Genomic DNA, 25090 nt, shown 5'->3' with positions numbered 1-25090 from the left:
TGTTGATTTGGAGGTTTTTACAGGTTACCAAGCATTACTCATGACACAGATGACAATCTCGCAGGTTTTGTAACAAACCTACCTCACCAGAATCAATTCCCAAATCTGTAATCTCTTTTTATTCTTTTCTTCTCCTTCTCCTTCTCCTTCTCCTTCTCCTTCTTTATCCTTTATTCTTTATTTTTTTATGAAAAGAGATGAAAAGTTAAAGGTGGGGAAATACCAAGTTACACAAGCACCTACAAGCATACTCTTCCCTCCCATGGAAAATATCATCCTGGGAAAGGATTTTTTTACAACTCAAATAATTATTTTTAATGGCACCTATCAATGAGTAGAACTGTCTCCTCCATATTGAAAGCAAGTACTTGCCAGCAGAGATTAAATCTTTCTAATGCTGGTGATGATGCAGCTATATTAGTTCAAGGCTAGACTGTCAATTTAAATTAGGAGCCAGAGCACTGTAAATCAAAAAGAAACTGGCATACACTGCACAGTTTGGGATAATTACATGATGTGTGAGCCAGGAAGTGTAGTACATGAAAGATTCAAAAATCAAATCTTCATTCCTAATGATTGAACAGGGACATGTCTTCAAAGGGTTAAGCTGTGTGACACCAATTAAACAGAGGTTTAAAGCTTAAATCTTCTGTCCCACATTCAAGACTTTCCACATTGTAGTGTGACTTGCTTCATCAGAGTATGAAATATCATATTTTCCCCTTAAAACCTGAAGTCAGCAAAATGAGGGGTTAATCCCCTTAGTTTATTGAGGCACTACCTCACCTCCTTAGCACCATACACACATACACACACACAAAAAAAAAAAGAAGATTAAAAGAGGCATTATTTTGTCAGTTTTTGGAGTGATTTACTTGTTATTTTATCTTTTATGAAAGGCAAGTGAAGAGGAATAAAAGTGAGCATCACAGTTAGTATCTCATTTTGTTGCTGTTGCATTTTTCTCCCCATTTTAACAATTATAATAAATCTGGGTTTAGAGAGATGCAGACTGGGAAAGAGTGATACTACCCCACAAGCTACTTCTGTCCAAAAGAGCAACTGTAAGACTGTTCAAGATCTCTAAGCTTGGTTCTTGTTCTATTTGCATTAAAGAATTATATTCATGTCTCACTAAAAATCAGTATTCATTTGTCGTTTCTCAGCAAAACATTGTCGTGAGGGAACAGTAGGTATCTCCCACTGAATATGTTTATCTATACTACTGCCTGTCAATACCTTGTCTGAAGCAAACCCAAATTTTCTTCATTTCTAACCACAGTCTTAAAATCTGCTGCCCCACATGCTGAATTTCTGAAATATTTTGCCTCAGCAGCACTCAAAACTTCATATATGTCTGTAAATATGCTACGAGTCAAATCTCAGATATGACTTTGGATACATTTGCAGTCTTTGAAGAAATGGCTTGCACAGCTAAGTAATTAGATACTGTTAAATAAAATTAGCTATTCAGTATTATGACTATGATGATGAAAGAAAAATCCCACTTCAAGACAAGGAAACTTCCTGAATTAGTTCAGCAGCAGTAGCAAGCAAGTGGAGTTAAAAACTAAAAGAGTGGGAAATTATTATATTCACTTTGAAGGCAGGATATGGCTCTAATATTTCCCTCACAATTTTTCCAGATATTATTAACATGATTTAATAAGAATGTACTTTTTGAATTTAATGCATATTGTGAAAGTTCATGTGCATATAAGATAGGTTTTTTCTTGATGTAGGGGATTTGAGAACTGCTTCTTCTAGGCCAAAATTTAGATTATCCAGTCATACATCTCTGTCTTGGTGTAATGCTACATGATTGAGCAGATGTAATAATTTCATTACTAATAAACGAGAGATGTCCATTCCCTATCCCACTCCAGCAGTCTATTCCTTTCCTGACTGTACAGCGCCTCCTCCCTCCTGCATCTATGCTTGCACTCATTTCATCCTGTAATGAATCAGGTTGATTTACAGCTTAAGAAAAAGAAATTGGAATAACAGGTGAAGCAGTTTTCTGGGCTAATGAAATGTATCTGTCCATGAAGGTCTGATGAATACGAAAGTGGGTAGGAGAGAGAGTAGGAAGATTAAAAGAATCTCCTCCTCCTCCTCCCCTTCACCAAATTGCTAGATTTGTTCAGTTGCTTGTTCAGCACATCCCATAACAGGTGTTTCAGCTAAGAATGGTTTGAAGTGTTGCAGAGAATGAGAATTAAATCCCCGTGTCCTTTACACAGACAAAACAAAGATGCAGGATGTGTACACAGTCAGAGTGTGTTCTGGACCAGACTCCTTCTGACCTGTGCAAGTGTTTTCTGTCCAGCACAGCAGCAAAGGCTCAGCTTCTCTGCATTCAGACTGCAAACACAATTAAGAAAACAAATGTAGATAATTCAACAGTGATTTTGTGTGAGATTACTTCTGCAAACTCCAGATACTTCAACAAACTGTTGAGTCCTGAAGATTGCTGATTCTGTAAGAGGTAAAAGACAGATATGGAAGGATATAAAACATAATCCCTGAAAACAAGAAAAAGGCTGTATAATGAAGCTTAAGAATTCTGATTCTGTTTTGGTTTTAATGATTGCTATAAAACCATTATTTAGTGCCTCTGGTGTTTCTTAGATGGTTGTATGGCTCCATGTGCTGTCTAAATTTCAGCTACCTGACAACTGTAAATTATGTAAAACCCTTAAGAGGCTGGATACTTTAGAGGCTGGATACTTTTGCAATTGCTCACTTGTTCATAATGTAGTTTTCATAGACAGTAATGAATATTTCTAAAGCTGAAAGTAAAATTCTATGTTTCTTTCTTTGATGGCAGTGCAGGTTTAAACAATTTCTGCTCTCAGCCCTTCCTTCCTGTCTCCACACCACCACATTCATTGTGCCAGCACAGCTGTTTATGCAGCTTGTGGTGAAAATGGGAACCATCTGATAAATCCCAAGTCAGCAGAGAGGAATCAAAATCAAAAGGAAGCTTATAACAATGTGTGAATTAAGATGTATGAGAGGTTAACCTTGCATTGTGACATCTATGAGGTCTATGGAAGCCTTGTTAAGTTGACCCTAAAGGATCTGAGATCTAGGGAAACTTTTAGTCTCTTATGAAATTTCAAAATATGTCTAAATAACCCTCTAATTTATCTCATTCAGAACCTCTTTCTCCATCTAATGACCTTCTTCTTTAGCTGTTGGCTGCTTTGAAGATTCCTTGTGCAGGAATATTAAACGTACTCAAAAATATACCTTCCTGAGGAGTTAAGACTGATCCTTAAGTGTCAACTGTTCCATATCCTTTTTGCCCTTCAATCAAAGTAAGATGAATTGTAGCTAGATATATGTTTAGGTATACATATAGGTAAAGGGAATACATACATATAATCTTTGCAACATTTTCGAAAGACATTCTATTTTTTTTTTTTTTTTGTGTGTGTGTCGAGTTAGCAATTTGGTTTTGCTGCCTATGGGAGAGCAGAACATTCAAGACAACCTTCTTAAATACAATAGCCGTACAATTAAACACAGTTTTACTTAAAATATTTTATATTTTAACAAAGCTGAACATTTAATTTCTGCAGTGACCCACAGACATTGATGTCTCACCCATCTGTTGGGCAGTTTCTCCAGAGCTCCTCAGCTCCTTTTTTTTTTGATAACAAGGGGTTCTGTCACACTTAAGTCTCCCACCAAATGTTGCCCATTTACAGGCATATAACTTTGGAGCAGTTCACTGTCCAGATGCTTTGCATATGGGAGGCTGGGTATCTGGTTTCCATTCCAGGGACCAGGCAGTAAAATGCATATCATTTAGGTGCTTTGAGATTTTGGATAATTTCAAGTCTGTGATTAATGGTTGGAACTATTCATATCCTTGATGCTAGGCAAATCCCCAAGAGATTTACTAAAATGTTAAATCACAGTAACACAGTGGTCTTCAACTCAGTGCTTTTAGTCACAAATTAATTTTTCTTCACCTCATATTCTCATACACTGGGTGTTCTCTGCTTTTAAGTAATTATTTTTCTCCTTAAACCTTAAATACATGGCAAAATTTCACTGTTATTTTGCCCTGACAGTTTTGTCTTCAGATCAGACAGTTAAAATGAAGTAATTTTGGAAGGCTGCATTTCCTTAACATCTTTCCCCAGAACATCTCAAAATGCATTATGAAAAATAATCAAGCTCCTCGGTATGTCAGAGACACTTGAATACTTGAAAGGAAATTAATTCTGGCACAGCTCAAGTTTTTCTTCCCAGCCGAGTGCTCTCCTGTCCTGATTCATTCCTCCTCTCTCCTCCTCCTATGCTAACAAAACTTCAACTACCTTTGATTCATACCTCTGTTTAACAGCTATATCTTACTGCAGACTATTTCTTCTAAAGGCTTGATTACACCATACTTCACCAGCCACCAAAACCTGTTTTGCTTCTGAAGTCTTTTTTTCCTCCCCATACCCCTTTATCATTTTGATCAACTAGTACCTGTTCAATTTACACTTCGTCATTAATTGAATGAGTCTTATTTCCTCAGTATCTTTTTCTTTCCTCTTTTAATGTGTTCCATTTCAGTTCCACCCCCTTTCATCAATCTTTTGACATGTTTTTTAATTCTTTATTTAAAGGATTGCAAACCTGACTCTTTCTTTGTATGTGTTTCCTTTTTCTTGAATAAAAAATCTGAAAAACTAGACTTGCTTTGAAGGAAATATCTTTTATCTTTTCACACCATTCTTCTTTTCACTAATCAGTTCAACTTCTTTCAGTTAAGAGAGTATCTCACATCTTTGAACTTGTAGTGCTGGAAAACACATTGTCCTTTTTCCACCTGTTGAGTTTGGGTTGGACATGAAAGATTCAGAGGGCATCACAAAAACAGAAAATTATATAAATAGGAATAAAAAGGGAGATTGTCTACATATATTTGTTCACTGAATGTATTCGTTATCTTAGCACCCTAATTTAAACACTATGCCATGGGAACTGTCATTGCCATTCTGTGTACTTTGCTAGATAAAAAATCACTGAAGACATGTACTGATGCTGATTTCAGACAAGGTTGTCTTGGTTATCTTTTTCACTTATTTACTTGTCAGTAATGATGAATACAGTATAGATGGAACACATGGTGGTTTTGTCACAGCTAGTGAGAAATACCTTACATCTTCCTTACCAAAAGGGCTAAACAGCCACCCAAGGCACATTTACCAGCTGCACTACTCTTAAAATGGTACCAGATATCTCAGTAGCTGCTTTCCTCAGAAGCAATGTTGCAGGCTAGAGTTACTCCTTCAGCTGCTGCCTCTTCTCAGTGTTCCTTGCTACCTCCTCAATTTTCATCTAGCTCTTGGTAACTTTAATCATTTACTGATGATGGCAGTGAGATGCATTGACGTTTCTGATATAATTAGCAGTGTTAGTAGTAATATTAAAGTCAGAGATTCTCTTATTCCACTGATTTGTCAACTAATTACTTTACTAATTAAAGAAATAAAAATTACAAGCAATAAGATATTTTAAAAATAATAATAAAAAAAGCATGTTAGAAGGTACTGTTTCAAAATATTGATTCAAGAACCTACTGCCTGCTCTCAAGACCTAAAAGTGTACTACTTAGCCATGAGATACTGACAGCTTGGTTTTGCTTTTGACAGCATAAACATTTGGGGACTTTGAAAATAAAAACCCAAATATGTATGAAAGCTGCTGAAGGAACAGATTATTGAAAGTTCTGAGCTTTAGCAACACCATGATCATTCAGAAGTCTTGTCTTGATAGAGAATAAAAATACATTATTCTGCCCTTTTCAAAACTCCTGAGCATCCATTTCACCAACGGACATGACATATGAGCACCATCAAGTGGCAAGATATGCAAATTACAGCTAGTATTTCAACTTCCTTTTTCCACAAATCATAGAATCTAACTAGGCATTTAGATGTTTATATTAAATTTCCTGCATTTAAAAAAAAATCGCTAAACTGTCTTTCTGCTAACTTCTCAAAGATGTGGTAGAAGTAGAAAGCTTTTTTGGAATACTCTGCATGTCACCTGAACAGGGCATTTGAGTGTTCCATGGTCATTAATACAGACAAGGACTTTCAGAGTATATAGAATTCTTCAGCAAACATATCCTTTTTTTTCTCTGCTACCGCTGTCACAATCATAACTGATTCCTCCCTGGTGTGACAAGACCCTTATGGCAGGATAAGGATTCATCAGCTAAATTGTATCTGCTGCTTCCTGAGAATAGAGTTATGATTTTTCAACTTTTCCCCCTCCACCTTTTCATGCTTACATATTTTTCTTGCCCCCCCGCCACTTTATTTTCTTCACTGCATGATAATCTGTAAGGTATCAATAAATTTTGATCCGTCAAAAAAGACTAAAAATAGGCATAAAGAGTGTATGTCTATACTGCACTTCACTGAATTTGGTAACCTCCACTGAAGAGTATGGAGGTGATTATGTGGCCTTCATTTGTGCCGTATTAATTGTAACTGATTCTTTCAGATTTCTGTAGCAAAATCAGACCCCAGAAATAATATTGGTTAGAGGAACTTTATGCCTTCTGCAATAATTATATTAGAAATCTATTTTCACTTTCCACATGGACGATTTTGCTCTTAGGCCATTTCCTAAGAGCAAAATTATGTAAGACTCAATTAGGATTTTCTTTAATTTTAAGCACGACTGACTTTTGCAATGATCTCTCCCTTAAACCACCTCCCTCACTCCCCAGATTAATTGCAGTTATGACTGACATGACACACAGACATTCTGGTTTTTAAGGAGAAAACCGAAACCTCTCTTCTGCCCTCTAATTTTACTACTTTGCTCCCAAAGCTGTAGCAACAAAGCAGTGTAAACTCCCTTGGCTTTCACAGAAAATGTACATACAATTTCTTTCTTTGCTTCAGTTGTTCTTTCATTAATATGTAAGAACCTGGATGTCACACTTTATAGTAATTACTTTTAGATATTTTAAATCTTCCCATCTGTCTATATTTTTTGACCAGTATTGCTTCTTTAGGCTGGGCAGTCTGTGCCTTTTTAAGATACCATCATACTAAACCAGAGATAAAGAACTCCTGCACTTAAGGGTGCTCAGTCATAGTTATTATCAAATTTTGAAGTTAACATCTGACAGTAGACAGAACATACATTCCGGGCTTTCTCAAGCCTGAAACATTTAATGAAGCCAAGGTGATGCACTAACTGGAGTTAATAGGAAGCAACCAATTGAGAACTAGTGGCTTAAATGAGTGGAAAATCTTAATACTCATTAAAAGTGTTGAAATAAAGAGCAAAAGGGCAGACATATATTTCCCAGCAGAATAATCTTCAGCAGTCAACTAAAGCAGGATTAGTCCCCTTTGTGATGCATTAAACAGAAGTAGCTATTGCACTTTAATACAAAGATCTTGTTCACATCCATTTTAAGAGCTCTTCTGTACTAGCAAACATTTGATCATGACTCTACACTGAAAACTAGGGTATATATAAGTAAAAGCATGTGTCAGTACAGGTTCTTCTGTAAGAAGAGAATTCTAAACTGTGGACTGGGAACAGGAATGCATGGAAACTACCCTGAAGAGTCACTTTAGAAGCCTGATGTGGTATAATAGTGGAAATTTGCTGTTGCTCTGCCACAGTAAGAATACTTTGTACATGCTTGCTCTGTGTCTAATGATAAGCCATCACACACATGCTAATATTGCCAATACATCAGTTATCAAAAACAAGCTGCTTAAATTATGCCAGCTTTACACCCTATGTTCCAATACGTGCATTCCAGAGGACTTCTTTAAATGCCTTATTAGGTGCCCAGTTTCTGTAACAAGTAAAATAAGCCTGACAATTAAATATAGCTTTTTGGCAACTAATGCTACTAGTTCAACTTTCTGATGATTGGAAATTATTTCAAAAGTTCTCAGGTTAAAAGTGGAAAATTATCTGAGATTATTCTCCTATGACGAAAGAGTTATCCATAAGGAATTTAATCAAGTTGCTAAAGTGCTTTAAGATTCTGCTCTTTTCCAATTATTTGACATAGCTTTTCTGTACTGACATGCTCAAAATTGTAGTCTTGAGACACAGAGATTCAGAGACTTGCATTTACCTCCAATAAATTATTCTGGTTCTTTGATTCTGGGACAATGTAAGCAGGTTCTGCCCTTTGCTGATTTGAGGTAAAAAAGTCAGAATTTATGCCTAATTTTAAAATGTTTTAAGACAAGGAGTAGATCATGTACCAGCTTCCAGAGTACCAGCTTCTTGCTACTTTATAACACTACATCACCTCCTGTGTTCACAGTAAGTGGCCCTGTCCAATAGTTTATTGAGATGACCGGTTTTTTGTTTTAAAGTTTTTTAGCATCAATAGTCATCTAGTAAATGTCATTCTTTCAGGTAGCCCAGATGAGGAAAAAGCAGGCTGCATTATAATAAGTGTAATAGGATATCACAGAAAAATACTTTATCAATCTTTTTATTTGTAGGTTAAAATGTAATGCCATACAGTTCTTAACAATTACTGACTGAAAAAAATTATCTGCATAAAACAGAGCAAAACTGAAGGAGACTAATAAAAAAAGCCATCTTGTTTTAACTTCTGAAACGATTACATACAGAATAATATACATATTTACATTACAAGTATATTATATAAATATAATATATATGTAATCTTGTAACCACAATAAATATCAAGGTCTTTTTTAGGCACACAGCATAGAAAAAAATGCAGAATCTGCACAATCCTTAAGATTCTTGGAGTGACTCACTCTAACATTGTTTTCACACTGAAAAAGCAAATATTTTACACAAAATATACAGCCACAGTTTATGCAGTCCCCAGTGAACAGGGAATCTTTGATCGCCTTCCTATAAGTCTACTCCTTGATTTTCTAATACTATTGCTCTATACAGCTATTACATAAGAAAATAGTTTGCAGGTTTGTTTTTTACTCAGCTAATAGCCTAAGTAGTTATCAGTGCTAATAAAATAAGTACAGCATATCTACATAAGGTATATACAGGTGTTTACATAAACACAGGTCTGGTGAACTATTACTGAGCTCACCATTAATACTTGGAAATGAACCTGAAATTCAGCAAGGAAAAAAAGGATTTTCAATGATATAGCTTCAGAAATATTTTATCATTTGAGTGAGAACTGGGCTTCAGAAATAGAAAGCTTTAAATTTAGAAGTTAATTAAAAAATCAAATTCTTGGCTGATGTAGGCTGCCATTGAATTTAAATGTTTCCTTCAGTGCAAATAAAAACTCAGAGAATTAATCCAAAGGAAGTTTCCTCAACCAGTACGTACAGTCATGACATCTTAAAGACTGTCACTATGGAGCACCTGAGATCGCCCCCTAGTAAGTGATGCTGACCACTTCTCCTAGCAGGGCAGTGATCAGTGAGAGAAGAAACAAACAACACTTTTTTTTTCCTGTGGTTACAAATCAGACTCTGGCATGTCAGGCATATCTGCCATCAGGTAGCCGATACCATAACGTCCATTGGGAGCTGTGTCCAGAGTCGGTGATCCAGTCTGTTTTCTATAGATGTTTTTGCCAAAATTTGGAGATGGTACCTCACTTGGACTCTTCCCATGGATCAGACTTGTATTATCTCCCTCCAGGTTGACAGGTTCCTTTATTATACGACCTCTTTTGTAGGATACAGATGCCAAACTACCAGAACTGTCATCGATAAGGTTGCAACGGCGTACCATGAAGACTATTGGGACTGGCAGTATGGCCAACACCATCAAAGATATACAGACAATCATTCCCCATGTTGGATAGCTGTGGAACTCTTCCGTAGCCTGAGAAAAACAACAGAAAAACTATTAATACATCTTTACCAGAAAAACAACAAAAACCTGCAGCTCTCACTGCGATCTGTAGTTTTCAAGCACATATTCCACTGCACTCACAATGTGGATGCCACTACAGATCTCAAATTTGAAGAGTTGTGGAGAAGTAGCATTGCTATCTTTCAGCCAGAGAACAGGACTAAAACACTGTTGAACAGTTTCTGAGAGCACTTCAGCAGCACACAAATCAAGATTTTCACTTTAGGGTTTCTGTTACATTTCTCTGTAGTTGTTCCTTAATTCTTTAAAGGGTGTCCAGAACAGACAAGTATGCAGTGGTGTCTGTAAATATGCCTGGAAAATTAGCCCTTTTTCTGTAGGCTAATAGCTGGTCTAGACAGGAACCATCTCATTACTGCACTTCGCACAAACTTCAGGTAACTATAATGCTGGGACACTGACTATACCCCAAACCTCTACTGCATCCATGCATCAATGGCCAACAGGATCCACTTGCCTAATTTTGTACATGGAAAGGAACAGAATATTTGGTATTCTAATGTACTTCTCTTTCTAATTTTTGAGGGCAAGAATCAAATGTAATGAGCATTTTTCTGAGAATCATGTAGTTGTCTGGATAGAGGCAGACATACTACTTATGTAGTTTACCTATAATAAAGCCAACCTCTTGTGTTTATTCTTTACCTGTCTTTGCTGTGACTTCTCCCACCACCAATTTGGGAAAGATTCATTAGATTAATTTCTCTGCCATTTTCTCTCTCATGCATAAAAAAGTCTGTAGAAATAGCTGAGGCACTTGACCCTACAACTAGCCAAAGTCTTCAGAATTACTTTGACTGAATCTCTTTTTGAGGTCAAAGATCAGAATTGTCTTGCCACTCACCCTGACAAGTTCTTATCAGACAGATTCTAATACAGCTGCTACCTACATTGTGATATGTGTTCGCAAAGGGAAAACAACATGACATGGCTAAATCTCAATATTTAATTCCACTGATGAGATATCTGAAATGATTTATACAGCAATCACCTGTTTTCTGCAGTAAAATAACACTTAATGAATGTGAACATCCTCTCCCATCATTAAGAGTTTCTTCAACATACATCACAAAATAAATGTCACCCAGAGTTTGTGTCAATCAGCTGTATTTTAAAGCCCAACTACTCTAAAATTAAAAAATTGTTGGTTTTACATCAAAGTTACTTGAGATAAAAGCAACCATGTTATTATTTATACTGATTTTGAAGTCCTATTTTTTTTTGTCTGTTCATGTGTTTCTCAAATGCTTCAGATACAATCACTATGATGATGGTGACAGTATCATATATACATACAAACCCTACATATACACATACACACTGTATACTTACCGTATCTTCAATCCAAGCATTGTAACCAGGAGGACTTAATCCCATTTGGACAATGCTAGCTACCAGCAAACACAACAATACAAATGGTGAAACATACTTCCACATGTAGTAATAATACTGGCTCGGAGAAAACCCCAGCATGTCCTTCAGGTCCTCCATAAATCTGTGAAGGGATTAAAATGTTATTGTTATTTTAGACATAGATTTTGAATGCTATAATTGATACATAGCACCTAGTCTGAGGGAATGAACACACTGGAAAAAATGCATTTAGAGAAACAGTTGTAGTTTACATTACTTGATGGGTTGAAAAATCTTATACTGCTAGTTCAGACCAGATGAACAAAAGGAAATCCTGCACAGTGCAGTGACTTAGTAAGCTGCTTGCTGGATTGTGCTGGAAGATAAACCTATATTTTTTTATAAGATTCTTTTTAGCATTTCCTTGTACTGTCTACTGGGTTGTTTACCAGCACATCTTAGAGATTGTGTAATATTAATTTTGAACCCACACATGTGCTGCAGTCTAAAAAACCAAATTTATGCATAAGCTATGGTTTGCATCATATAAGCTGCTGAAATAAAACTGCCAAGCTATAAAACTGCCTCCTTTCTCCTCAAAATTATAAGTTAAGACATGAACGAAACTCCTATTTTTGTACTCATGATGGAGTACATGGTTCCAGAGCCAGCAGAAACAGAGAATGCTTTTAGAAATAATTATTTTGGAGTGTGCACAAGAAATGATTGTTTTAACTCCCTTATGGACCCACTCCCTTTTGAAATGTGCATCTCAAAAAAGCTTTTTGTCAAAAAAGGATGTTTTCCAAGCAGTTACACATATGAAGCTTCTGTCATGTAAACCCTCAGAAAAAAAACTTTAACTGCACAACTTGAGACATTCTATTGTTTGTTTACACTGAAATAAAACACATCATTAAAAGGAAGCTGAATTTATAATTGAATTGATCTGAATTGATTGCACCCTCTATAAATAGCCTTCTCTTTCTGAGATTTCCAGTTCTTCTTTCAGTTGAACATGGATCTGTTATCTTTACTTTAAAGTGTTTCGTTGTCTCCATCCTACTTTTCATCCTCTTCTAAAAGTCTCCTTAACTCAAGTTCCTTATAGCACTGATTCCAGCATGGGAGATTTTCCTTCTTAGTTATAGAGATTCACATACTGTCTCTTTTCTACAGCACCCTTTGGATGTTATGCTTTGGTTTTCTACTATGTGATCAAAGACTTTATGTCTAATAAGACGTTTACATGGAACTTCACCTACCAGAAACCCTTGGTACTATCACAGCCAATGGCAACCTGAGGCTGTTGATAGCGACAGATTTTGCAAACAGAACTGCTAGGTTCCTGAAGGATATTCTGGAGAAACATACATCAGAAGAAATACTAGGAATACTCCAGAGGGAATACTCCGGTGGTCGTTGCAAATGAGAAACTTGGTTGTTAACTTTTCACTGTATCCTGTCAGAACCCCTTCTGAAAACATGCCCTGTGAGTCATAAGCACAGGATTACCATATTTTAGCTATGCCTAAACATCAACTTCCTCACAGGTACGCTGCTGACTTTTGGCATATCTACCTCTATTCACAGTGGAGCCTGTACATCACTAACCTTATAACATCTGTTATAAGGTCATCAGTTTTATATCTATAACCAGATCATCTATTTTATCTTTTGGCTGCAAGTGTAAAACAATCTACATGGTGTTTTTACATCTAAATGACCAATTATAGGTCCAAGATGGAATTCTCCCTTAATGAGCAAGTAGACCAGGAAGTACTTGCACAGACCAGAAACAATGTCTGAAAACCATAAAATGAAATTTTCTTCTTATAGTTTTGCAAGCTTTGACCCTGATTTTGCTATCAGCTCCTGTCTTATACCTAATGCAAAGAAAAAATAATTGTTATAACACCCTAAACTAAATTTAGCTCACAAATTCAAAGTTTTTCTTTTTACTGACATTAGAGTTTGCTTTGTTTGTTTCTCAGGCTTTCCAGGAATACTACATTGAAATACTCATCCTCATCTGTTGCGTGGTTATTTTTGAAATCTTTCTCTTGATGTCTTGTTGAGGCAAATTCCCTATAGTTTCACATGCAGCCTCATTTCTAAATCTCCACTTTTGTCTCTTTTACTGCATTCTCCTCTTCTTAGACCTCTTGCAATCAGTTTTGGGTTTCAGCACACTGTTCTGATGCAATGCATCTTGCTCCAAACCTGTTCTTAATAACAGACTAGATTCTTGACCAGACACTGACATGCTTTCTAATTACTTGCATTTCTGTGTATATTGCAAATGTTTAATACAATAAAATTAAAATAGCAGTAATTATTGTAAAGAATGGTGTTGATATGGACAGGGAGATACATTCCCTTCACTTACTTGTCTATTCCATAAATTCGGATGACTGCAATATTCTCCAAAATGACCACAATAAGCAGGGGTAGAGTAGCTGAGTAGTCATCAAACATTGTCACAAAATAATTTCCAGAGCGCTGCACAAAGATGAGGCCAATAAAAAATGCAACCAAGCAGCAGATGACTGGAATAAAGTGAGAAATGTGAGCTGTAACTACAACGAAGTTCCATGGACAAAGAGTAACAAATGCATTATTTAATAAAAGTACTTTTATTTCTTAAAAGTAAAGTCAATAACATTTTGCTGTTTGGGGGGGATTTCAATTTTAAGAATATTAGTAATCCTACCTCTTTCATACAAAATGGAGAGGTTACAAAATTAGAATTATTAATTACCATATCACAGCAATCCTGATTAAGCAGCAGAGATTAATCAAGTGACTATTTGTCACCATAAAACCTAATGCAGGGGTAAAAAAAAATTAATCTGCAGGCAAAACATCATACATCATGTTAATTGGTCACCAGCTCACTTTTTGGAATTAAGAAGTGAAAATAACTTCAAAGTGAAAATATGGGAAAAAATAATAGGAAAAAGTTTCTATGATTCAAAAAAAACTATAATTCTAAAAAGTACAAAGGCTGAATAGACTTACCCTAAAAGATCATTCATGGCATAAAGTTCTGTTAGGATGTGTCTAAATGTATTTGTATATTCAGAAATATTTCTGTCCCTTCTTTAGGGAAAACTCAAAATATATTTCTTGAAAGGCTGATCCTGCATAACGGATCTCAATACAATTTTCTCCAACTAAATTTGTCAGTAATAGGACTTAATGTTTAAATAAGTAAAATTTAAATAAATCGTGAAACCAGTCTTGGGCTGAGCATCAGTAAGACTGATTCTTACAGCTAAAGTGCTCTTTTTTGGTTTTCTCACAGAGAATTTAGGCTAAGGATGCACCTAAGTAGTCGAAAATTAGGTGAAATTAATCTGGGACAAAATATAAAATATATTTACAGAATACACTCATTGCAAGAATCCAAGATAATTATTATTGATTTTAGTACTGAAAGTAAGACAGTGACACTCTTTCAAATACACTGGTAAATGACAATGGTAGATGTCTAATCACTTTCTTAAACCTTGTAGGAGCTATTATTATAATGACTTTCTGAACTTTCCACCACTCAGCATGAGGCACGACATTGTTGAATGCAAAATAAATATAAGCATTTGAGTTGGTTTTCCTGCACTCAGAGTTGCAAATGTGCTAACAATTCTCTGAAAATTGAAAGTTTTTGTCTTGTAAGCACAAAATCTACTGCAGCCATAATTCTTCTTAAGAGCCACCAGAACAACATGAAAAATAATCCAGATATTTCATTTTTCTCAGGTAATTAACAAAACACCACATCAAGTTGTAATCTTTTGAGTACAACTGAGTTTAGCCAAAATCATGCATGTAAACCACCTTAAAAAGTTACAAGACAAAGGTAGTTCTTGAATATTTATTGATCTTAATTATTTTTTTTAACAGAGTGACAAGAAATTGCTCCATTACCCCAGTGTAATGACTATATATCATCACTTAGGAAGAACAGCTAATTTCTAATTGTTATACTGATTGTTCAGCAAGAAGTTGAGATCTAATTAAAAAAAAACCAAATAGATCAAAAAGTGCTCAATAACTTAGGACTTCTGAAAAATCATTTTTTTTTTAAGAATTTGATTTTTTTTATCTATCAAATATTACTTATTATCTCAGTAAAGTAAAGAAAGTAGTTGGGGGAAAAGCAGTGCTCTGCAGCATCAGGAGTTAACTCTTATAAAATGTTTTATTATTTATTATTTTATTATTTTTCTCACAGAGTTTATTATTTTCTTCATAGAGTTCAATAATGTTAAAGTATCTCTTTTAAAATTTATTTTCTATCCCATCTTTTACAGACATTGATATGAAAGCTGAATTTGTGCATAGCACACCAAGTCTCTTGCAGCTGCCCCGAAGTTTTTCAGAAACCTAACTTTCTCACCCTTGCTGGTGTTTTGCATAAAAAAGAGAAATCCCTACAAGTCAAAGCTACGTGAACATGATACACCACAAACAACTTAGGGTACTTAAGCAATTAAAAAAAAAAAACCCAAACTAAACAACTTGATCTCTTGTTTAAGACTATATAAACATTTAACAGGGAAAAATATGTTTCTCTAGAGAGTAACTGTACTCATTTTAGCATAATAAAAACTTCACCATAAATTAAGATTTCTTCTGGTCTATTCAGGAATAATTTGTAGTAATTTGCAATGTATTTTTACTCTTTACTTTTGTTTCTCCACTGTGTGACACAGGTTGGAATGGAAAGTATTCTGAAAGAGCCTAAAAAGACTGTTACAGAAACTTGTAACAGAAATTAAATTAAGATTTAAGTTTTAGGGTGTTTATACTACTGTAACATTCAGGAAAATATTTTACTGGCAGATATTAATGTCCCTGTGCATGGAAGTACAGTCTGGAATAACAGTGATTTACTGCTCTGCAAAATGCTCTGTAAACTTTCATGTCAAAAAAAGAAAAAAGGGGAAAAAAAAGGAATTCATAGTCTCAAAACAAATTCAGCTTACTGCTGTATGGAGAAAAGAAAAACAGTCTAACTCACCAGTAAGAATTTCTTTCCTGACCTTGAATGTATCAACAATAGGTGTGATAATGCCTTCAATGGTTCCAAACATACTTCCAAGTCCCAAATTTACTAACATGAGAAAGAACATGACTGACCAGAAGGGAGAAGCAGGGAAGTGGGTCATTGCTTCTGTAAATGCAATAAAAGCTAAGCCAGTTCCTTGAACTGCCTGTCAGTGAAGAAAAAAACATATTATATCATTACTCTTTTTTGTTGTTGTTTTTTCAGTAGTGTGATAGCCTGACAAGTCTGACTTTATGTTCATACAGAGTCATTGATTACATCTTGAAGGCAGAGTGGGAAGTTGCTATCTAATATATAATTCTTCCAGTTAATACCATTTACTGAAACATGAGAATTTGTAAGTTGATCGGCATTAACACAATTCTTTCATAGAACCATAGATTACTATGCTTGAAGGTGTCTCATGGATCATCTCCACCAAACTTTCTTGGCAAAAGCAGTCTAAACAAGATGTCCAGCTGCATCTTAAATTTTTAAAATGTTAAACCTTAAAATGTTTCAATCTGCAATTGCCTCTCTAAAGCTATAAAACTATAATTTCTGTTACAGATTTGGCTTACTGTAATATTTCAAAACAGGATGATACTCATTAAACAACTGCCTAATAGCAGATTTTTTTTTAGCTTTAGTATTTATATCTAATATTTGTATCTTAACACTAGAATATTTTGCAGTCTGAGACACTGAATAGGTAACACCTCTGCTTAGTCTTTGGAAAACCTTCAGTCTTCTGAAAAACAGAGCTTAAAAAACTTATCACCTCCCGAGAAGAATGATATAATGACCAAAACATACTATAAATCAGTGAAGTCTGTATTAAGACATCAGACCCAAAAGTCTTCAAGCAAGTTGGAATGCAGCTACGTTTTCATCCAGGTCTTTCTAGGTGCACGGCTCACAGATAAACTGTACTGGTACTCTGTGCAGGTACACTTCACACCTTACTTCAGGCTTGCAAATATTCATCTGGTCATAATCTCTGTATTCAAGACTTAATCTCACCTTGTCAAGTTCATCTTCAATTTGACAAGATTTCAGACCAAGAGACTCAAACTGTTCTTCTTTGACTTTCTGGATAATGTCATAAACTAAATTGTAATCTTCTGCTGTAATGCTTGAGAAATTGATATGATGTGGGATCATATCTTGGCTGAGATTGCCCATTTTCAAAAGTTTTAAAATCTTCTCTGAATTTCTGCAAAACACAATAGAACAGAGAGAACAAATTCAGTGGTCTGCGTTAGTTCATAGATATAAACAGTAAAAATAATTTTTAAAAAAGAAATGGATATTCATACTGGGTAACACATTTTTCATTTATGATATTGGCTTTGAAGCCCAGAACTGCAAACACCACCAAAGTTGCCAGCACAGAAGTGAAAAAATTGATGAAGGACACCAGTACAGCATCAAAATGGCAGTTGTTGTCTCTCTTGTTGTAGCTTGAAAAGGCAATGACTCCACCAAATCCAAGCCCTAAGGCAAAGAACACCTGAGTAGCAGCTTCTCTCCAGACCTTGGGCTCCAGCATTATTTCAAGCTGTTTGAAATTAGATATAATATATGTCAGCTATAAAATGCATTTCTATTATATGAAAAAAACAACAGAATAAACCCTACATCATACAATGCTAATACTCCACTACAACTGTATATTCATTATGATAAAATGAAAGCAGAATGCGACCCCCTGAAGCTGGCGAACTTATGGGCCAGAATTTCTATTTATTTTATGTTATCTAAACATCAAAGAGGAACATGCTATACAGCGTGTTCCCAACAGCAAGACACTACTGGAGCTATATAACTGAAATAACAACTAGTTGTACTGAGAAATGAGAACTTTTTTTTTTTTTACAGTCTTAGTTGTCTTTTATTTATAGTATATGTACTGACTTCTCTTAGACTTACGATGTATTTTAGATAGATCTAAATAGATCTCTTAATAAATGCAATGAGTATGATTAAACTTGCTTTGTTTTTACTTTTCAAACAAACAAAAAAAGTTGAACATGAGATACACATGCTTATACGGAATTCCATTACATGCAAATATGCAAAGCAAAATGAAATATATGAAATGAATGCTTGCCACCACAACCTGAATAGTGCATGATTTAAATCTCTTAAGTCAGATGCCTTGAACTTAACCCTATGTTAAATGGGTCATGTACTTCAGAGGCAACTAAGGCTTTTATCAAAAAAATTAACAGTATTGCTCACTTGGATCAACTGCATTGCTCCTTGAAAAAAAACAAACCAACTTTGTAACAAAGTTATGCGTCATTACCTGGCTATCTCAAATTCTTCTAGATACTGAATCACAAAACAAGAATTAAAGAAGTACATGTAAAATTTAAAGACCAGATTTGCTGAGGCTGATTCAGGGCCCCCATTAATGCAAGTGACTTTTATTTCCTTCAAGCCCTTGGTTTCTTCATAAAAGTAAAACTAAAAAGCATCAGCATAGATGCCAGCATTATTAGACTGACTGTCTTACTCTGAGGAGAAATAAATATGATATTGTTACAAGATTTTGAATAAAATGTCCATTTCCTATGGAGATATATTTATTACAGATAGGCAGCAGAAAGATTTTTATTCATTTATATATAGCTGAAATACAATATAGTTGGGAAAGAAAAGGTGTTTATGACAATAAACATATTCCTGACTTACAGTTTAGATTATAATTACAATGCACATGTGGCTATTGCACGTGGTTCTAACTCATATCACACTGTCGTGCCAGAGCTTTCCCGCCAGAGGGAGCATGAGGAACATTCTTAACTGCACCAAATCCTTAATCAGTTGAAATGTCAAAACACTTCTCACTTCCTAAAATATATCCTTTGGTATCATCAAAAGTAGTGTGTTTTCAGATACATGTTGCCCAGACTTCCAAAATAAACTCTAGATTGATTTTCTATTGGGTATTGTATGTGAAATTTTGGAGTCTCTGTACTTCAGCTTCATATTAACCTACAGTTTAGCTGCAGTTGTTGATTTAAGTAGTCTTTTCACATACCTTTCTTTAGGTTTTCCATTAAGTTTCTTATTTAGAATTTCTGCTTTGTTTAACAGCCATGCCAAACAGAGAAATTCTCCCCTTCTACATTAGTCTTGCACTCTCACACCTGCACCAGAGTCTGCCAGTCCTCTCCGGCGCTGGCATAACTCATGGGAATCTGCTGCAATCGTCTGTGCTCAAAATGTGGTCATTTGCTCAGCTAATTGGGCTAAAGAGATGCTTCTCCCTTTCCCTCTCACATCTATCTACCTGGATAATTTTCATGCTAGATTGGTTTAACACTCCTTTTTATAGCCTGGACACCTAAATAAACTATCAGCATAGTGGAGTGAATGAAACAACAGGTGGGGGAGCCTGAATTTCTTCAGGTAGTCTCATGAATCTACAGTCCAAATTAGCAGTCGAGCACAAAAATTATAATGGAAATATTTTGTAAGGTTTATATTCACATATAATACATGTGACATACAGGCCTCCTAACTTCAAATTTAAGCCACAACTCGAATTTTGATACAGAACCAGTAACTGTCAGAATAAATTAGGAATCATTTTCCTTTTGATATGATTTATATGAACAATTGAAACAATTGCATAATTAAGTACAAATGTAACTGTAAAGTAAGCACCAGCTGCAACTTATTTTAAGTCTCATGAAGTTGTGAATACTGAAGAGGTGTTAGTATCCAAGGGAAATTTTTATATTTATTTTCCCTCAGTATCTAGTGGTACTTCTCCAGCCAAAGAAAGTATTAACACCGTGATTGAGAAACCAAGTTATATCTTATAGACGTCTGTATTTCACCTCCACTTCAGACTTCCTCTCATAAGTAGGCATTACATTTCTCTCTTCCTCAGGTTTCCCAAATTTGCCTGAGCAGCCTCCAAGTTCCTGCACAAGCATGACTCTCTAAAACAGTGACAGTGAGTGAAGTGGAACATGACTACATCAATATGAGAGCTGACAAAGGTCATTTTTATGGGATGACAGTTCTCCAGACTCAAAACACCTGGAATCAAAACAACTGACAACATCCTGTCATCTGGCATTAGCCACTATGTGCATTGATTTTGATCATCCTATTATTTAGCTTTCATTTTTGTAATAATAGTCCTGTTCTTCTCAACTGTATTGCGAAGTGGACTTTAAGGAAAGCCCATTTCACAATACAATGTGAAGCCCAGACTTATATATTCCTGTGTATGGCTCTGACTATTCAAACATGCTGTAGTTGCAAGCATCTGAGATAGGTGTGGGGAGAATTTAGATCTTCAAGCTAAACAATGACTCATAACATCTCTTATCACCTCCGTAGTTAGAAAATCTAAAGCTGTGTAAAGTACATTCCTGGCAAAAATATTGGCAGTAAAAAATATATTGTTAGAATTGCTGCTATCTTGGAATGTCATAAGAAAATTGATAAGGAAAGCTGAGTGGCAAGTACTTACACTACTTTACTATTAAATACAGGTCTCCTGTACTTTGGGCTACTATGTAAACAGCTTTAATTTTTTTTCAAAAAGGAGGGGGGAAAATGTTCTTTTTCAAAAGGGACAAGTTAATTATGTATGCCTAGATAGTTCAAAGTATGGCACTGACAACCTAGAACTAGACATTTCATTTTAAAAAACTGCTAAGTTCTCTTTTCAGTATTTAGAGATCTCTAAACTTCCTGAATCCTCTAAATTATATCTCAGTTGTTTAGCTTTGTAGGGACATATAACTCTGGGAATCCTCACCTAAGAGAGGTAACCCTCACCTACAGACCTTTGGAACACCTAGAGCCTTTGAACTTTAGGGCTTGGTATTGTGCCACTGAGATAAACAAAAATTTTGCAATTTAAGCAAACAGAAATACAGCCAAATGTTCCATGAAACAATAAGCTTAAATGAGAGCATTCATAAATGGTCAAATTGCCACTGAAACTTTAATACCCTGCAAACAGAAATTAAGTACATACCTTAGGGGTGAACATGTGACGAATTCCATCCACCGACCCATTAAGGAGCAGTCCTCTGATCAGAAAGCATAAAAGTACCACATATGGAAAAAGGGAACTAAAATACATGATCTGAAATACAAGAAGGTGACATGACATTTAACATGGACTTTCTTTCAATAGGTTCAATCACTACACAGTATCCTTTGGATACTGAATTGATAATCATCAGGAAATATGCAGAACACTTGCCATTCCCCTTGTCTCTGCAGAAGAAAGCAAAATCACATGATTGCAAAAGAAATTAAATTCTGTACTGTACAAAAGCAATACAATTGCCTGATGTATTCACCAATAGAGCCACTGGACTTCCAGGGAAATTCAGTATTAATTTAATGAGATGAAAACAAAGACAGAAGTAAACTGTTGCAGAAATACTTCTCTTTACAACAGCACTTTGGATATGGCAAAATTATGCAGTGTGAATAGAAACTAATTTTGTCTTCAGAAGAGAAGGGCACAAGAATCAATAGAAAGTACATAACCAATGAATTCAATCACTAAGTAATACTTACCATCTAAACAACAAATGGTAATCAAATCTGATCTTTCATTACCCATAACTGAGTATTTGTCCTGTAAAGTTTAGTAAAATGATTCGCTAGTAAAACTTGCTACTTATTTCTTTAACTGAAATGCCCCAAGGAGGTTACAGAAATTGCCATGTCAGTGCCAAACTTTTTAATAGCAAAGAAATTTGCTACTGGGACAAATTCTTTTTCCTCTGAAAATCCCACTGAGATCAACAGATCTAGCAAATCTTTCACCAGCAAATCCAGCTAGCTGCATGCAGAGGAAAGAAGACAAGGTAACAGTACTCAGATGCAAAGGGACAGTAAGTCATTAGTCAAAAGAAGCAATCCAGACTCCTGGAAAGCAGCTGTGTTAATGCCAGAAGCATGCATATGTCGATGCACTGCAGTCATACGGTGAATACACATGGAAATTTATTTCCTTAAATACTCAAAACACAGACTTATGCTGCACAATAAAGCTGAGGTACAGTTACATGCAACAATTACACTGATGAGAAGCAAAATTATTCTTCTTCAGATCGCAATTGTCACTAAGTTACTGCCATTTCCAATAAAATGGCTAGAATTTAATGCTTAACTACTAATATTCCTCTACTTGAGACTATACAAATGCGGGGGTGAGTCAAAGTACTTAATCTGCTCCTACAGATTTCAGTTTATGTTTCACATAAACAGGGTTTGGTGAACAGAAATGTCCTGAAATGCTTCAAAATAAAACAATGTCATGCAGGTAAAACAGTATACTCACTTTGCCTGAAGACTGAATGCCTTTGATCATGGCTAAGCATACCATGACCCAGGCAGCCAGCAAGCAGATAGTCATCTTCCAATTTAAACCCCCACTCTCTGACAGAGAGCTGGAAATATTCAGTGCTTCTCTGTACCAGTAATAAGTGGTTGCAGAACTTTTTTCACACTCTGGCTCCACAACTGTCAAAGAGATGTTAGCAAGTAAAGAATGGATTCAGGAGAGATATTTCGTAACAGTGTTCTAGCACTTCTCAATATTTCTAATTGTGTCATCATCACTTATTAAGAACAAAACTCACAAAACAGTCTTAAGACATTGTTTAAAAGAAAAAGTGACTGCTATTGGTGAAAACTTCTGGGTATATCTTTTTAAACTCTTTTGGGATAATGTATTCCTCTGCATTATGCTTAATCCTACTCCAAGGCAGAACTTATTTCTCACTTCAGAACTAAATAGTAGGCAGGTTTAGATGAAGACATATATTCCATTTATCAGACACAATATTACATTATCTGCATATGATACTATGAATTACATACAATGAAAATGATCTCTTTGCAATGAACACAACTTTGATGACATACAGAAAACAAATTGTTGATTGTGTCTGCTTTGATATGACACTCAAATAAACAGGGACTTGACTACCATTATGAGCAATAAAATAATAACATAATGATATCAAAGTGAAGAGTAAAGAAAATGAATGTTTGCTACACAGATATATTTAATGAAAGTTGCTATGCATATTCCAGAAGTGATTCTTTGGATCATACTGTAATTCCGTTATAGTCATGTTACCAAACAGTTTCAGCAACTGTGTGTATCTAGACATGTAACACATAAACAGGAAGATTTCTTCAGAGGAAATATTTACTTAAGTTCTTTATAAATTATTTATACCTCACAATCAACCATACATATAAGTACATGTTGAGTCAAGATAATTAATGGAAAAAAGGGGGAAATACACTCTTTTTAAGAAACCTAACATAAATGACAGATCTTCACTGAAATAACCTATTAAAAATGGTAAAATATTATCAAATATAATATTTTTTTTTAAGCTTAGTTCAGATGGCCTCTGCTCAGGTTAGGCTGACATGCTGTACCTTATATTTCAGAAGGATAAGAGTACATAAACAACCACTGCTGCTCAATTAATGGACAGTAACTTGTGGAATACAGTGAATTTGACTGTGTGTCAACACTTCTAACTGCTGACTATTTCTGTATAATAACTGAAGCAAGTAGCTCTGGAAGAGACGCCACAAAAAGGTACAACTTTTCAAACACCCCTGGTTGTTCTTTATTCAAGTGGTAAATAAACCCACAAAAGATAATTAAAGAAAATTTAGGATCTGAAATAAAAGGAAATTAAAAGAAGAAATAATTAATATTTCAATAGCAATAATAATACAAAGTGTGTACTGCTACAAGATAACCAAACCCAAGGGACAAGGAATTTTTCAGGTTGTTATAGAATATGTCCAAAAGAGATTATGTCATTACAGCAAAACTCAAAGGATTGATTATATAATTTCTATTAATTTACAAAGAAAACAGTACTCTTATCACTGGTATTTAATTGATATTTAAGTTTTCCATTTTCTCCTTTGTTAATAAACCAACAACTTTTTGCCAGGAAGTATCCTATCAGTTTAAATGTGAAAATATCCTTCTTTCACCTATGTTTTTCACCAAGTAAGTATAAAAAGCAGTATCAACATCAGAAAAAAAAAAAAAGATTTTTTTTTTCCTGCAGCATGCTAAATAGCATTCTCCTAATTTCATTACTCTTTAAAATGCTGCTGACAGTGATGCTTCTTTCCAAATATGGTATATTTGTCTTAGATTAGGTTTTTGTTGTATTTTTTCAAGTATTATAATGTGACATCCTAATAAGATAGAAAAACACTTTTGCATGGAGCATTTTTGCACACAAGAACCTTATTTAACATAGACTTACAGGTGTGAGATGCATTTTTAACTAAAGGACATTGGTCCCATGGTAATGGATGTTGAAAAGATTGGGAAAAGTAAAACAGGCTCCATCCAATAATGACATTGTAGTATAGGGCCACAAAGAAGCATACCTAGTGAGAAGGAAAAAAAAACACAACCAAAATGTTACATTTATGAAATAAATAAAAAATTCCCTGCTGAACTTCTGCATATTTCTGCATATCAGTTAATGAACCTAAGTTTAATTCAACTAAATCAGAAGAAGAAGGGGAGGACTTGTCCCATTTAGACATTTTCTAAATTTTCATTTTTCTCCATATTTATCATGTCACACCTATACTTTTATAGGCATTTTTCCTTCAGAAGACTACTCTGGTCCACAGTTCCTAACTTCAAAAGAACGTCTAGATACAAGTTGACTGACTTAACAGACTCATATATACCAACAGTTTTAATGGATCAATTCAAGTCCTAAGATCTTTGAAAAC

At 35.0% G+C, this 25090-nt stretch overlaps 1 protein-coding gene across 1 annotated transcript in view; it reads right to left on the bottom strand.

Annotated features, from left to right (window-relative positions):
• Nucleotides 1–8481: 8481 nt before the first annotated feature.
• Nucleotides 8482–25090, bottom strand: part of SLC6A15 (solute carrier family 6 member 15) — a 36171-nt gene continuing 19562 nt past the window's right edge. Inside the window, exons 4-12 of the mRNA XM_033058223.2 lie at nt 24607–24733; nt 22635–22816; nt 21312–21422; nt 17620–17861; nt 17324–17516; nt 16274–16466; nt 13637–13796; nt 11227–11389; nt 8482–9843 (exon numbers count right to left, since the gene is read on the bottom strand). Coding sequence (XP_032914114.1) covers nt 9472–9843; nt 11227–11389; nt 13637–13796; nt 16274–16466; nt 17324–17516; nt 17620–17861; nt 21312–21422; nt 22635–22816; nt 24607–24733 — 1743 coding nt within the window. The 3' untranslated portion in view covers nt 8482–9471. The remainder of the gene's footprint in view (nt 9844–11226; nt 11390–13636; nt 13797–16273; nt 16467–17323; nt 17517–17619; nt 17862–21311; nt 21423–22634; nt 22817–24606; nt 24734–25090) is intronic.

The sequence above is a fragment of the Catharus ustulatus genome, chromosome 4 (assembly GCF_009819885.2).
Source record: "Catharus ustulatus isolate bCatUst1 chromosome 4, bCatUst1.pri.v2, whole genome shotgun sequence".
Classification (NCBI taxonomy): domain Eukaryota; kingdom Metazoa; phylum Chordata; class Aves; order Passeriformes; family Turdidae; genus Catharus; species Catharus ustulatus.
This window is presented reverse-complemented; position numbering and strand designations above follow the sequence as displayed.